The 16,679-nt window shown below is 35.5% G+C and overlaps 1 protein-coding gene across 4 annotated transcripts in view; it reads right to left on the reverse strand.

The window, feature by feature from the left end:
• Positions 1–16,679, reverse strand: part of RALGPS2 (Ral GEF with PH domain and SH3 binding motif 2) — a gene marked incomplete at both ends in the record, with an annotated part of 110,711 nt that overhangs the window by 15,139 nt on the left and 78,893 nt on the right. For all 4 annotated transcript variants that reach the window (XM_079697959.1, XM_079697957.1, XM_079697956.1 and 1 more), the window contains 4 exons: positions 2,031–2,085; positions 11,859–12,010; positions 12,789–12,924; positions 14,326–14,393. In XM_079697959.1, the coding sequence (XP_079554085.1) occupies positions 2,031–2,085; positions 11,859–12,010; positions 12,789–12,924; positions 14,326–14,393 (411 nt within the window). The remainder of the gene's footprint in view (positions 1–2,030; positions 2,086–11,858; positions 12,011–12,788; positions 12,925–14,325; positions 14,394–16,679) is intronic.

Here is a 16,679-nt window from a genome sequence, read left to right on the forward strand (position 1 = left end):
TAAAAGCAATGAGACCTAGAAACTTAAAAGTAATGTGGCTTAAACACCTTATTTTCCTTTCTTTTATATTAAATCCAAGAAAACTACCAAAAGAGATGAACTGAGTAATAAATAAAGCAGTCTTCTATTTCCACATCAATTAAAATGAATACATGATAAAGCCCATAAATGATAAAAATGGTATGAGTTAATATTCATCCAAAATGGCATGTGATACTTAACAAAGGAAATAAACACACACACACACAAACACACACACATGTAGAAACACTGTTACTTCTTTGCCTAGGAAAAGCCAGAAGTAGCACTGTTGATAAATGATATTTAAAACAGAAAGTATTATTTTAGCAACTTAAGGGGCAACATATTTGATGTCTCTCTATTTTCAAAGTTCACTGCCCACAGGTAGCATTTTAAATCCTAGCTCTTTATTCACTTTTTAATATTTCATGTCTGAGTCTTGCTGGGCAGCATTAGATTTACTCTCAAAATGTCCCAAGAGCCACTGATTTAAACTTTGGCACAAGCACAGTACATGTTTTTGGCTGAAAATATCTGCAAAGCAAAACTCCTGTCAAAAGAAAAATATTGTTTTGAGATGTGAAGGTTAATATTGTTAAATACCATCTTCATAAGTAACCTGCTAGGATAAGAACAGATTATTTAACACAACACCATTCTGGTTACTCGCTCATAACTCATGCAATATGAGAAACAATTCTGTTCATCAATGTTTCTTACCTAAATACAGTACACTCTGAAATCAACATCTGATGATATTATGTTCTTATTAGAGGAAAGAACTAATAAGACAGTTTGTACAGACAGCAAGCCAGAGGCAACTCTTGTGTTTTTCCTGTTTCAGGCAAACCCAAATAAAGAGATTGAAAGAAAAAGTTGGAAGAGAAATAATATGTAAAAACAAATTGTTAAAAATCCCCCAAAACAAAGAGAACAAAACTTAGGAACACTGACAATTGGAGTAGAAAGGTTCAAAAGTAGTTTGAAATATTAGATTTGCAAGTAAAATCTTAATCACATAATGGTGAGAAATCTTTATGAAGTTTCAAGAACAAGGATCTAATTTTCCAGTTACATCATGAAATTAACCAATTCAAGTATGTATAGTTCAATTTCAAATATATAGTTAGTATAATTGTTTTCTATTAAAAAGTGACTGACAGGGAGTTAGGTAACTAAATATATTCAACTTCATCAATTTTAACATGACATTCAAAACTCAATCTAATCTTGTTGCTTAGAAACTTAGATTGCTTAGTTTATATACAAAAGGGAGCAATTATTTTGCTCATGATTCAAGTATCTTAATATGACAATGGCAGAATGAAAATGGTCAAAGACAGTAAAATTCTAATGGATATTTTTTAAATAACAATTATTTGCACTGTTTGACTATATTTTTAGAAAAATCTTATTTTGGAAGATCAATATGGCGTATTTGCCACAAGCAGATGACAGATCTTACAGCTTAAAGCATCAAGGAAAAGAAAACAGAACATGACTTACATTATTTCAGTACAAATCTCTGTGCTTTGTGCAAACTTTGAATTAATGACAATTTAAGTTCAAACTTTTAGCTGCTTTACTTACAGTATAATTTAAAATTTACTAAGTCATTTTGCTCTTGACAAATTAGCTGAGAATGAATGAAGTTGACCACTCCACTAAATGCCTTAAAATTACTTAAATGAACCAGAATTTAAGGAAATAATTTTGTTTTTGTATACATATGTAGGTAAGCTGTGATTAGTTATTATTATTTTTAAGTTACAATTTAAAATGCACTAAAATTCAAATATATGTGTCAAGCCTCCAAATAAACATGTCTTTACTAGATAACACTAAATTCCAGGCTTAAATATTAACTTTTTTTTTTTGCCACCAGCAGGAAGCCTAAAATAGTCCCTTGGAGATATGTAATAAATATTATGTGTTTAAATTCACATTATCATATACTTTAAGATAGACAAAATAAACTCAAAATAGTTTAAATGGGCAATTTTTCTTACCTTTCAAAAGCAGGCCATGAAGTCTCTTCACTTAGTTCAGAGCCATCACTGCTACCTAAAATCAAAAGTTATCTTATTTTTTAAACATCATAATTAGGGTTTGGATGTTGTCTTTTAAAAATAAATACTCTAAAGGTGCTTATAAAATGACAGTCACATTATTTGTGGGTGAACATCCACATATCAGTTCTTCATTCTAATATCATTGTGCTTAATTTATTTTGCAATATATTAGAAGAGTTGACAAGACTACCCAAAATAACAAAACAGCATAAAACATTTTTGCATGTATACTTATGGCTTAAATTCATTAGTAAACACTTTTCCTACCACCAGAGAATGTACATAAGCACAAAATTTTTCCTTATTAGGTTTGCCATAATTTAAGACCAATATAATTACGCATTTCTTACAGGTTCATGGTATACTGCTTCCCTTTGTATTTTTTTAAAAACCCATTACTACCCTAAGGATTAAAAAGCTTAATGACATTCAATTTTTGCCTTTAGGGGCAAGGTAGAAGAGGATGGAATCCTTAAATTCAGGAAAAAAAAAAAAGGTGCCATAACAATGTAGAAGTTTCTCTTAAGAGACCCAGAATATCAGTTAAAATAGAAAGTTTTAGATTAGCTTAATTTGAGGGGAAAGAATTTGGAGAGTCCAAAACAGCTTAGGTTGATTTAAAAGTTATTTTAAAGATAATACTGGCTCTCAATAAAATCAATAATTAATATGTCCCTTATGTATCAAGTTGAATCGTCTATCAGACTTTCACAACCAGGGTTCTGTGAGAGGCTCAAACTTGAATACTATAAGGAACCCATTATATGTGATGGAATAACACCTTTTCCATGCATTTAGAATGGCATGAGTTATGTCCCATTCTTTGAAGAACTGAGTAACAGTCACTGAAGTAATCTTCTGGTTGTGTGGTTCAGATAAGAAACTGGAAGTAATCTGTTGTTGGCAGTGGGGTCTTGTAGGTTATCTTTTTTTTTTTTTAATTTATTTTTTATTGCGGTACGCGGGCCTCTCACTGTTGTGGCCTCTCCCGCTGCGGAGCACAGGCTCTGGACGCACAGGCTCAGCGGCCATGGCTCACGGGCCCAGCCGCTCCGCGGCATGTGGGATCTTCCTGGACCGGGGCACGAACCTGCGTCCCCTGCATCGGCAGGCGGACTCTCAACCAGTGCGCCACCAGGGAAACCCTTGTAGGTTATCTTTTGATGTAGAATTATGTGATAATGAAAATTTAAGCATAGTTAGTATGACTTATTTGTAGAAGATAAAAGTTTCTTCCAGAAGGATGAAGCTCAGAGTGGATACACCTCCTTTAGCTGGGCAAGGCTCCTTTAGGTTACCTAAGACATATATACCATGTTAAAAACCGTTAGAGGCCATAGTCCCAAGCACTGGTTAATTTCTCCAGAGTACTTTCTCAAAGCCTCCAAGGGATATATTAATATTGTATGTAAAAGTTACAGCTGAGGAAAAAACCTTTTTGTGATTATGAATTGCGTGTGCGTATTAACAACTACCATCTATGGTTATAGACTTTTCAGAATGTTTTAAAGCAAACACCCTGGAAGGTAATGCCTATGTCTAATGTTTTTAATTTATAAACAAAGATGTAACAATCTCTACTGTTTATCTCCTTAGCCTTGGAATAATTAAACAATAAATACAAAGGCAAAAATTGAATTAGCCTCTTCTTGTTCTAAAAGATAGGTCTCTAAACTAAGACACTAACTGTAATGGAATGAAATAACTAGATAACTGTCTTGTGGTAACAAAAAGAACATCTATGGAAAGTAAAAGCCACAAATAGAGAATAATAATCATTATAATATTTATGATTATTATAGAAAAGCCAAATATTCTGTACTGAATTGAGAGCTGTAATTTTTAAAATTACTATTTTTGGCTTAAAGTGACATGCTAGATTCCATAAGTGTAACACATTTTTAACTGGAAAAATGTTCTTCCTCTCTCTTTTGCAAAATTATTCTGTGTATCATTTTTTCAGATTGAGGTTGATATTTACATATAGGCAATTCACAGTATTAACAGAGAGGTATTTCAAGAGGCCAACTTGTCTTCTGTTTTTTAAATTTTGTCATCATTTAATCATATGCATTTATAAAAAGGGGAATATTGGAATAAAACTGCTGAATGGAGCATTCTAGCTCCAAAGCAATTTCACTTTCAGGGTTTGAAACTCTCAAGGGTTAAAGGAAGTCAACATGTTCAAGAAAATGAACTCCTACATTTCTTTCTATTGACTGTTCATCAATATTGAAATGGTCATATTAATTATAATAGGCTTAGCCTTTGAGAAACCTGGCAGTTAATCACAGAAGAAGACATTTTCCTCCGTTATTGCTTTTTAAAAATAAAAATAGCACTGTATGGAGATTTCCTAATTCCAAACATCCAAAGAAATAATGTTCATCTAGAAGGTTCAGAAAATAAATAAAAGTTTAGGAAGTAAAACCAAACAAATTCCTCTCTTAATCTCACATCCTTTTCCAGTCCCAATTTTCTGCTCCCACTTCATAATAGCTATCCCTATTTTCTTACCTCTCATTCTCCAATCTCCAAGCTTTGCCTACACTACTCTATAAAGCAAATCTTGTCAAGGTCACCAAATGGCTTTTGTTTTTTTTACATCTTTATTGGAGCATAATTGCTTTACAATGCAGTGTTAGTTTCTGCTGTATAACAAAGTGAATCAGCTATATGTATACATATATCCCAATATCCCCTCCCTCTTGCGTCTTCCTCCCACCCTCCCTATCCCACCCCCTAGGTGGTAAAAGCACCTAGCTGATCTCCCTGTGCTATGCAGCTGTTTCCCACTAGCTATCTATTTTACATTTGGTAGTGTCTATATGTCAATGCCACTCTCTCACTTTGTCCCAGCTTCCCCCCTGGCCCCGTGTCCTCAAGTCCATTCTCTAAGTCTGCGTGCGTCTTTATTCCTGTCCTGCCACTAGGTTCTTCAGAACCATTTTTTTTCTTTTAGATTCCATATATATGCGTTAGCATACGGTATTTGTTTTTCTCTTTCTGACTTACTTCACTCTGTATGACAGACTCTAGGTCCATCCATCCACCTCACTACAAATAACTAAATTTCGTTTCTTTTTATGGCTGAGTAATATTCCATTGTACATATGTGCCACATCTTCTTTATTTATTCATCTGTTGATGGACATTTAGGGTGCTTCCATGTCCTGGCTATTTATTGTAATTAATGCTGCAGTGAACATTGTGCCACACGTCTCCTCCTGAATTAAAGTTTTCTCAGGGTATATGCCCAGTAGTGGGATTGCTGGGTCATATGGTAGCTCTATTTTTAGTTTTTTAAGGAACCTTCATACTGTTCTCCATAGTGGCTGCATCAGTTTACACTCCCACCAACAGTGCAAGAGGGCTCCTTTTTCTCCACACCCTCTCCAGCATTTACTGTTTCTAGATTTTTTGATGATGGCCATTCCAACTGGTGTGAGGTGATACCTCATTGTGGTTTTGATTTTCATTTCTTGAATGATTAGTGATACTGAGCATACTTTCATGTGTTTGTTGGCAATCTGTGTATCTTCTTTGGAGAAATGTCTGTTTAGGTCTTCTGCCCATTTTTGGATTGGGTTGTTTTGTTTTTTTTTGATATTGAGCTGCATGAGCTGCTTGTATATTTTGGAGATTAATCCTGTCAGTTGCTTTGTTTGCAAATATTTTCTCCCACTCTATGGGTTGTCTTTTTGTCTAGTTTATGGTTTCCCTTCCTGTGCAAAAGCTTTTAAGTTTCATTGGGACCCATTTGTTTACTTTTGTTTCTTTTTCCATTACTCTAGGAGGTGGGTCAAAAAGGATCTTGCTGGGCTTCCCTGGTGGCGCAGTGGTTGAGAGTCCACCTGCTGATGCAGGGGACATGGGTTCGTGCCCTGGTCCGGGAAGATCCCACATGCCGTGGAGCGGCTGGGCCCGTGAGCCATGGCTGCTGAGCCTGCGTGTCTGGAGCCTGTGCTCCACAACGGGAGAGGCCACAACAGTGAGAGGCCTGCATACCGCAAAAAAAAAAAAAAAAAAAAAAAAAAGGATCTTGCTGTGATTTATGTCACAGAGTGTTCTGCCTCTGTTTTCCTCTAAGAGTTTTGTAGTGTCTGGCCTTACATTTAGGTCTTTAATCCTTTTTGAGTTTATTTTTGTGTACGGTGTTAGGAAGTGTTCTAAATTCATTCTTTTACATGTAGCTGTCCAGTTTTCCCAGCACTACTTATTGAAGAGGCTGTCTTTTCTCCACTGTATATTCTTGCTTCCTTTGTCAAAGATAAGGTGACCATAGGTGTGTGCATTTTCTATCTCTGGGCTTTCTATCCTGTTCCATTGATCTATATTTCTGTTTTTGTGCCAGTACCATACTGTCTTGATTACTGTAGTTCTGTAGTACAGTCCGAAGTGAGGGAGGCTGATTCCTCCAGCTCCGTTTTTCTTTCTCAAGATTGCTTTGGCTATTTGGGGTCTTTTTTGTCTCCATACAAATTGTAAATTTTTTTGTTCTTGTTCTGTGAAAAATGCCACTGGTAGTTTGATAGGGATTGCATTGAATCTGTAGATTGCTTCGGGTAGTACAGTCATTTTCACAATGTTGATTCTTCCAATCCAAGAACACGGTGTATCTCTCCATCTGTTTGTATTGTCTTTGAGTTCTTTCATCAGCATCTTACAGTTTTCTGCATACAGGTCTTTTCTCGCCTTAGGTCAGTTTATTTCTAGGTACTTTATGTTTTTGTTCCAACGGTAAATGGGAGTGTTTCCTTAATTTTTCTTTCTGATTTTTTGTTGTTAGTGTACAAGAATGCAAGAGATTTCTGTGCATTACTTTTGTATCCTGCTACTTAACCAAATTCATTGATTAGCTCTATAGTTTTCTGGTGGTATCTTTAGGATTCTCTGTGTATAGTATCATGTCATCTGCAAACAGTGACAGCTTTACTTCTTCTTTTCTGATTTGGATTCCTTTTATTTCTTTTTCTTCTCTGATTGCTGTGGCTAAAACTTTGAAAACTCAGTTGAATAATAGTGGAGAGACTGGGCACCCTTGTCTTGTTCCTGATCTTAGATGAAATGGTTTCAGTTTTTCACCACTGAGAATGATGTTGGCGGTGAGTTTGTCATATATGGCCTTTATTACATTGAGGTAGGTTCCCTCTATGCCCAATTTCTGGAGAGTTTTTATCATAAATGGGTGCTGAATTTTGTCAAAAGCTTTTTCTGCATCTATTGAGACGATCATATGGTTTTTATCCTTCAGTTTGTTAATATGGTGTATCACATTGACTGATTTGCATATATTAAAGAATCCTTGCATTCCTGGGAAAAACCCCACTTGATCATGGTGTATGATCCTTTTAATGTGCAGTTGGATTCTGTTTGCTAGTATTTCGTTGAGGATTTTTGCACCTATGTTCATCAGTGATACTGGCCTGTAGTTTTTTTTGTGACGTCTTTGTCTGGTTTTGGTATCACGGTGATGGTGGCCTCATAGAATGAGTTTGGGAGTGTTCCTCTCTCAGCTATATTTTGGAAGAGTTTGAGGACAGGTGTCAGCTCTTCTCTAAATGTTTGATAGAATTCACCTGTGAAGCCATCTGGTCCTGGGCTTTTGTTTGTTGGAAGATTTTTAATCACAGTTTCAATTTCAGTGCTTGTGATTGGTCTGTTCATATTTTCTATTTCTTCCTGGTTCAGTCTTGGAGGGTTGTACTTTTCTAAGAATTTGTCCATTTCTTTCAGGTTGTCCATTTTATTGGCATATAGCTGTTTGCAGTAGTCTGTCATGATCCTTTGCATTTCTGCAGTGTCAGTTGTTACTTCTTTTTCATTTCTAATCCTCTTGATTTATGTCTTCTCCCTTTTTTTCCTGATGAGTCTGGCTAATGGTTTATCAATTTTATCTTCTCAAAGAACCAGCTTTTAGTCTTATTGATCTTTGCTATTGTTTTCTTTCTTTTTCATTTACTTCTGATCTGACCTTTATGATTTCTTTCCTTCTGCTAACTTTGGGTTTTTTTAATTCTTCTTTCTCTAATTGCTTTAGATGTAAGGTTAGGTTGTTTATTTGAGATTTTTCTTGTTTCTTGAGGTAGGATTGTACAGCTATAAACTTCCCTCTTAGTACTGCTTTTGCTGCATCCCATAGGTTTTGGGTCGTCGTGTTTTCATTGTCATTTGTTTCTAGGTATTTTTTGATTTCCTCTTTGATTTCTTCAGTGATCTCCTGGTTATTTAGTAGCGTCTTGTTTAGCATCCATGAGTTTGTCCTTTTTAGTTTTTTTCCTGTAATTGATATCTAGTCTCATAGCACTGGGGTCGGAAAAGACAGTTGATATGATTTCAATTTTCTTAAATTTACCGAGGCTTGATTTGTGACCCAAGATATGATCTATTCTGGAGAATGTTCCATGAGCACTTGAGAAGAAAGTGTATTCTATTATTTTTGGATGATAAATATCAATTAAGTCCATCTGGTCTACTGTGTCATTTAAAGCTTGTGTTTCCTTATTTTCATTTTGGATGAGCTGTGCATTGGTGTAAGCAGGGTGTTAAAGTCCCCTACTATGATTGTTACTGTCAATTTCCCCTTTTATGGCTGTTAGCATTTGCCTTATGTATTTAGGTGCTCCTATGTTGGGTGCACAAATATTTACAATTGTTATATTATCTTCTTGGAGTGATCCCTTGATCATTATGTAGTGTCCTTCTTTGTCTCTTGTAATAGTCTTTATTTTAAAGTCTATTTTGTCTGATATGAGTATAGCTACTCCCAGCTTTCTTTTGATTTCCATTTGCATGGATTATCTTTCTCCATCCCCTCACTTTCAGTCTGTATGTGTCCTTAGGTCTGAAGTGGGTCTCTTGTAGACAGCACATATATGGATCTTATTTTTGTATCCATTCAGCCAGTCTGTGTCTTTTGGTTGGAGCATTTAATCCATTCACATTTAAGGTAATTATCGATATGTATGTATGTTCCTATTAACATTTTCTTAATTGTTTTGGTTTTGTTTTTATCGGTCTGTTCCTTCTCTTGTGTTTCCTGCCCAGAGAAGTTCCTTTAACATTTGTTGTAAAGGTGGTTTGGTGGTGCTGAATTCTCTTAGCTTTTGCTTGTCTGAAAAGGTTTTAATTTCTCTGTCAAATCTGAACGAGATCCTTGCTGGCTAGAGTAATCCTGGTTGTAGGTTTTCCTCTTTCATCACTTTAAATAGGTCCTGCCACTCCCTTTTGGCTTGCAGAGTTTCTGCTGCAAGATCAGCTGTTAACCTTATGGGAATTCCTTTGTATGATGTTTGTTGCTTTTCCCTTGCTGTTTTTAATATTTTTTCTTTGTATTTAATTTTTGATAGTTTGATTAATATGTGTCTCGGCATGTTTCTCCTTGAGTTTATCCTGTATGGGACTCTCTGAGCTTCCTGGACTTGACTATTTCCCTTCCCATGTTTGGGAAGTTTTCAACTATAATCTCTTCAAATATTTTCTCAGACTCTTTCTTTTTCTCTTCTTCTGGGACCCCTATCATTTGAATGTTGGTGCGTTTAATGTTGTCCCAGAGGTCTCTGGGACTGTCCTCAATTTTTTTACTTCTTTTTTCTTTATTCTGCTCTGTGGTAGTTATTTCCACTATTCTATCTTCCAGGTCACTTATCCGTTTTTCTGCCTCAGTTATTCTGCACTGATTCCTTCTAGAGTATTTTTAATTTCATTTATTGTGTTGTTCATCATTGTTTGCTCTTTAGTTCTTCTAGGTCCTTTTTAAACATTTCTTGTATTTTCTCCATTCTATTTCCGAGATTTTGGATCATCTTTACGATCATCACTCTGAATTCTTTTTCAGGTAGACTGCCTATCTCCTCTTCATTTGTTTGGTGTGGTGGGTTTTTACCTTGCTCCTTCATCTGCTGCATATTTCTCAGTCTTCTCATTTTGTTTAGCTTATTGTGTTTGGGGTCTCCTTTTTGCTGCCTGCAGGTTCATTTTTCTTCTTATTTCTGGTGTCCGCCCCCAGTGGGTGAGGTTGGTTCAGTGGCCTGTGTAGGCTTCCTGGCTGGAGGGACTGGTGCCTGTGTTCTGGTGGGTGGGGCTAGATCTTGTCCCTCTGGTGGGCAGGGCTGAGTCTGGTGGTGTGTTTTGGGGTGTCTGTGAACTTAGTATGACTTTAGGCAGCCTGTCTGCTAATGGATGTGGTTGTGTTACTGTCTTGCTAGTTGTTTGGCATGGGGCGTCCAGCACTGGAACTTGCTGGCTGTTGGGTGGAGCTGGGTCTTAGGGTTGAGCTGGAGATCTCTAGGAGAGCTCTTGCCAATTAATATTACATGGGGCCTGGAGGTCTCTGGTGGTCCAACGTCCTGGACTTGGCTCTCCCACCTCCGAGGCTCAGGCCCGATACCCAGCCGGAGCACCAAGACCCAAAACCCTGGTTCTTCTCTGTTGGTAACCCTAGTATGATAACGATGTTGACAACGACAACTGCAATATGGTGCTTACAGTGCCTGAATGGTGGGGCGACCACATTTGTGGCAGTGAGACCTCAGGCTAAACTGAACCTTCTGAGAGACATCCGAAGGATGTCAGTGCGACGAACTGGGTTCTGACTGCAGACTGTTGATGCTTTGGAGGAGGCTAAATAACAGTCAGGACATGTTATAGAAAATTGTTTCTTTTTCTTTGTAACATCAAGTAAATCTTGCAGTGGCTCTGGGAGTGTTGTTACCCCTTGGGCTCACTGAAGGGTTGTACTTGAGAATCAGACCCTTCAGTACTTGCACCTGTTGAAAATCTGCCACAAGCTTTTCAAACATTCAAACCAAGGAACCCACTCTTGAAAGCTACGTCATCATCATGCTCGCCCTGGCTGATGCGTCCTCGACGTTGCTGGTGCCCCACCCCCACCATCTGAGGCACCCAGTGACTCTGATCTTGCCAAATCCAGTGATCAACTCCCATTCTCACCTTGCTTCTCTTCTGTGCACTTTATATTGATACATTCAACACTTCCCGCCCTTCAGAGACACTTCCTCTACTGGGCTTTTGTGATACCACACTGTTTTTTCCTTTGAAGTTTCCTTTGATGGCCCTCCATTAAAAAAAGAAAACTTTTTTTTTTTTAATCACATCTCCAAATGTTAGAATGTCTTCTCTTATTTATTTACATTCTCTCCCTAGGTGACCTCATCCAGTCTCATGGCTTGAAATACTATAAATATGCTAATTCTTATACTTGTATCCACAAACCTGACCTTACCCCATTAAGCGCCAGATTCATACATTCAATTACCTACCTGACAACTCAATATGGACCAAACATGTCCAAAACAGAATTCTTAATTCCCCAAACCTAGTCATCCTTCACAAATACCTTGACATTTACAAATGGCTGCTCTTCTAGTGTTCTCTGCCTTGGTAATAGCACCACCATCTAACTAGTTGCTTAATCTAAAAAACCGGGAGTCATACTTGACCTGCCCTTTTCCTCATTCCCACATTCCAACTACATGCAGTAACCAATTCAATCAGCACATGTTCTCTTCTCACCATTCCTCAAATGCCTCCCCCTTTGAAGTCAAACCATCAAGCACTTTTCAAACAATTACGAATTATTAACTTCAGTAGCTACTAGTAGTATCATCTCATTATCTACTTTGCTACTTAGCTTTTATCAATTTTTTCTACTTGTAGTAGGGTTAATTACTCATTCCCAGCGGAGTTTTATTAAAAATGTTATTTTTCATTAAGTTGGAACCCTCTCAGAGAATTATTTCTCACCTATTGATATTCCACTAGAAAGAGTAGAGCTTTCAGCTTGGCCTCGAGATGGTGCATGGGGCTCCATGACGCTATCATCTAATAGATGTCTTGGCCCTGCATTTGGGAACGTTGCACTCTTAAACTCTGCTGTGTTCATTTTATGAATGAAACTGGAAACAAAGAGAAATATTTTTCATATCTTTTATTACTGTTACTAATTCAGGATATAAAAGATACTCTTATATAAAGATTCAGGATATAAAAGATTTACCTGCTATCCTGAACTTACTTCCGAACTCTCATACTAATGAACACACAGATTTTATCATGAGAGCCTCAAACTAACAGTTTAGGGAAAGTTTTTTTGGAAACTAGGCCATATCTTCCTATGTAACAGAGAATACTTTAATTTTATCTTGATTCTTGGGTACATTAAAAATTGTTTTCACATTCACTTTTGGAAAATAGCTATTAAATTTTCACAAAAATCATGGCAAAGGTGAACCTTGGGCTCCATTTTGAGAAAACAATCTTGCAAAGCTAAACAAAAAATCAGTTTCCCTTTCTTTATATTTAGGAATAAAAAGAACAATTTTTACAGTGACTTATTTGGGTTAAGATAAGTGATCACTCTTGATACTTATGATAATTTAAAATGAAAATGGTATATTGCTTTCCTGATTTTATTTATGATGATGATCTGTAATGTTCATTTTTCTCCCCCAAATGTGAAGGCACTGTTGGAAAAAGCTCATTTCCAAATTAAGGTAAAGGAAGAAATAAATGCCTTTATGCAAACAAGATACTTTACTAAATCAGAAAAAGACTACTGTTACACAAATAAAACTATGCAAGGACACTATTAGTCCAACTAGTAAAATAAATAGAAAAGAAATCCAACTTAAAAAAAAACATAAAAGTTTGAAAGATAAAATTAAAAATGCTGACTTATAACCCAAGCTATGGCACTTCCTATGTCCATGTGGAATCAGGTTCCGAGGGGATGGTGGTGTCTGTGGTAGCAAGGCTCCTTCAGCTGCCACACTTTTTCTTCCACTTTGTGGAGATGCTCCTACTTCAGGACCTAAGGTTTAAATTAAAAAAGAGAGAGAGAGACATAGACATAGACACAGACACACACACACACACACACACACACACAGAGGGAGAGGGAGAGAAATTGTTAAATGGTTTAAAAAAATTGTTTTATTTGTAATCCTTTGATATGAAATATAAAATGTGGTTTAAATTTTAAATATTAATGTTAATTCTATTTAATTGACTGAACAAGAGAAATATTTATTTTCTGAATCTTAAAACACAAACCTCAATACATACAATATCCATTAATTTCTACCTATTTTACTTGCACTAAGTAGCCAGTATAAATATCCTCCCCATTTACAGAGGAAGCAGCAGAATTACAAGAGAAGGGGTAAGGATCTCATATCACAGATGAAACCTGGACTAAACACTCAGGTCTTCTGAATCCTAGTTCAGTGCTCATTTAATTTTACACATTACTTCTTCACTCTTAGTTTCAGCTTCTTCTTAGATAAAAAATGTGTAGGGTAGGTCAAGCATTCAAGTTAGAATTTAAATCTATATTGACACTGTTCAAGCTTATGGGAATTAAAAAAATGGAACTCAATAATGTACAGATTTGCAAAGTATCACTTTAAGAATGAAAAGAAAAGCAAACTTAAACAGATTTAGACTGAAATGATTTCCTCTGCTTGGAATACTCTTCCCCTGAGACACTGTCATGGTTTTGTTCCCTCACTTCCTTCATACCTCATGAGATGGGTCTCCAAATATTTTTAGCATATACAATAATATAAAGCTTAGTGCCAAGGTCTGTTTTAGAATTTTAAAAAAGGTTATTACTTATGAATTCTTAAAAAATAAATAATTCTCTTCAATTTTATATTTTTGATTATGTGTGGTATACATATAAATCCCCATTGTAATGCAACAGATAAAAATTAAGGGACTAACACTATTTTTTAATACTTTCAGTACTTGGTCCAGTATTAGAGTGAAATTTAAAAAAAAAATTAAGCCACTAAAATTGACTCTTATAATTATTCAAATTAGTAGAATTTCCCACTTAGACCACAGAAATTTCTAATGTAATCAAGCCTTGTTGCCTAGGACAGTGTATCCTTAACTAAAAAAAAGAGTCGATATTCATAAACACTTATTTATTATTTTCTGTTGGTTATATCTATTTTTCTTGATTAGTTGGCATATTTATTTATAAATTTATTTGTATTTATTTATACATTATGTATTTATTTGTACAAACTACAAGTAACGATTTTTGATTAAAGAAAACCAACAGAAAAATGGACATATTTTAATACCAAAAAGAAAACTGTGCATGCAGAATAAAATGTGCTAAGTGTTTATTCACTTTGGAGTATATTCTTTCTTATTAGGTTATCTGATTTATTACTCGGTAATGAGAGAAAGCTGCACTAACCTACTAAATCCTCCCTGGAAGCAGCAGAACGTGGTGTGCTTGTCCCTGGTTCTATCTTTAATGAAAGCCTGAATTTCAAAAAGAAACAAAGAACATAAAATGATTAACATTTGACAAAATAATATTAAAATCATGTATTTTCTACCAAAAACCTAAAAACATTTTTATAAAATAATCTCAGCTATATATTTTTCTTCAAGAGCAATCTTTAATTAAGTCTCCTTTCTCTTTCATACAAAGCTGATCTTACGGTGATTCCAGGATATATTAGGGAGGGAAAAAACATCAAAAACTCATATTTAAAATCAGAGAAATCTCCCCAAACTACCCCAATGTGGCCAAACAATTCAACACATTTAAAGATATTTGATGAATGACTAAAAGGTGATTTAACTTCAGGTTATATTGATACTTGACAATTAAATTCAGTAACTTTCACATATATTATTAAATATATTATGCAAATTCTTTCTAGAATCTTTACTGGATGGGCTCATGGCCTCTGTAACACTGAAAATTTAAAAAACACCTTATTTAAAACTAACCATCCAAAAAAAACAACCAACTCAACTTATCAAAAGAAAGATCTATCTATACAAATAAAAAGGCTATTTACAAAATCCATGATAAATCCCTTTCCTAAGTCAAAGTTTGTTAGTTGGTACTTAAGTTCCATTTAGGATAAAATATCAGTTTTGAGTTCCATGGCAAAAAGAGATTATAATTCCTATCAGTGGAAACTGTTTCAGGAAATAGGATACTAAAGCAGTTGTAGAAAATATTTTGATGTAGTCCATGAAATACACTTTGGTGTACTCTGCATTATTATTAAGCATTTGTCTGGAAATTAATAAAGACTTTTTATTTTTTAGCGTTCACCAACTGGAATTGGACAATGAAACTGCACAATACAAATGATATTATACATGATAGTATAACGATAAATCTATTATAGGTTCTTAACTTGTATTTCTTTGATATCCTAAAGAAGAAGTTATATATAATTGTATTCCAATTATTTGACCATGTAAAATGCATGTATTGAACAGATGTTTGATTAACCAGAACTCTCTGCTCTTTTTCTTTTTACAGAGTAGTTGACTTTAATTATTTGGGCGCCAGACTATGCTGCATTCATTCACTGAACACCTGTTTTGTGTCAGGCACTGTGCTCTCAGCACTGGAATATAATGGAGACTAAGGTAGACATGGTGTCTCTTCCCTTCTGAAGCTCACCGTTTAGTAGGTGGAAGACAAAGAAGTAAACAAAACAAGTACAATTTCCTAACACAGAACCAAAATAGAAAGGGACAGAAAGAAGGCTATGGGAGAATCACATTGCTATCAATAGCAGCTGATAACCAACAGCAGTATAAAAGCCGAAGCATTTAAACAGCACAGCAGTGAAGGCTAGTCAGTGTCAGTTGCCTGTATCATCATCAAAACACTATATATAATGGTGATGCTGATTCACTGAGAAAAGATATTATGCTCAGTATTAAAATGAAATAACTTTGAAAGATTTTCACCCCAATTAAAACATATACATTTAATTTGTAATACTGATATTGGCTGCCTATATAGATGAAGTTGCCAAAAGCAGAGGCCTATGGATAAATGAAGTATCATTTTTATTTAAATCTTTCATCATAAAAACCATTTTTTTCTAACTTATCACCTTAATGGCTCTTATGTTAAAATGCTCTGATTTTCAACACATTTAATCAGTAGGTTCATGCAATACAACTGTATCTTTAGGAAAACACTATCTTCTTCAGTTCCCCATATGATGCTCCAACACCACCAAGAGACTTGCAGTTCCCCAAGCGAACAAAGTTTCCCACCTTATTCCTTTGATCATTTCCATACCCTGGAACACCTTTCTTAACTCTTCACGTGGAGCTAACTCCTACTCATCTGTTAAGATGCAGCCTCAGGTAATAATGTCACCTCAAGCTGTTCATGTTTCTTTTCTCTTCACTTTTCCCACTTAAAGCTGAGTTAGGTCTCCACTCATCTATGTTCCCATAGCATCCTGGGCACATCTCTAGTATAGTACTGTTTGAATTGTTTTGTAATTATTTGTTTTGTGGATGTATTTTGCATTAGATTGAGCTTCATAAGGGCAAGAACAAGATCTTACTTTTGTAATCCCAGCAGCTAGCACAATAACTCGTCAATACCAAAAGCTGAATAAATATTTGTTAATGAATATAATGAGAAGGCTGCTCGAGTTCTAGCTACTCATGAAAACAAAAATCAGTATAATAGCATCCGCTTTCCTACCAAAATGAAGCTATCTTATAATATGTCAGGTTATAGACAGCTAAAACTACTTAATGGCTTAACTGGTC

The sequence above is a fragment of the Hyperoodon ampullatus genome, assembly GCF_949752795.1.
Source record: "Hyperoodon ampullatus genome assembly, chromosome: 2".
NCBI classification, from domain to species: Eukaryota; Metazoa; Chordata; class Mammalia; order Artiodactyla; family Ziphiidae; genus Hyperoodon; species Hyperoodon ampullatus.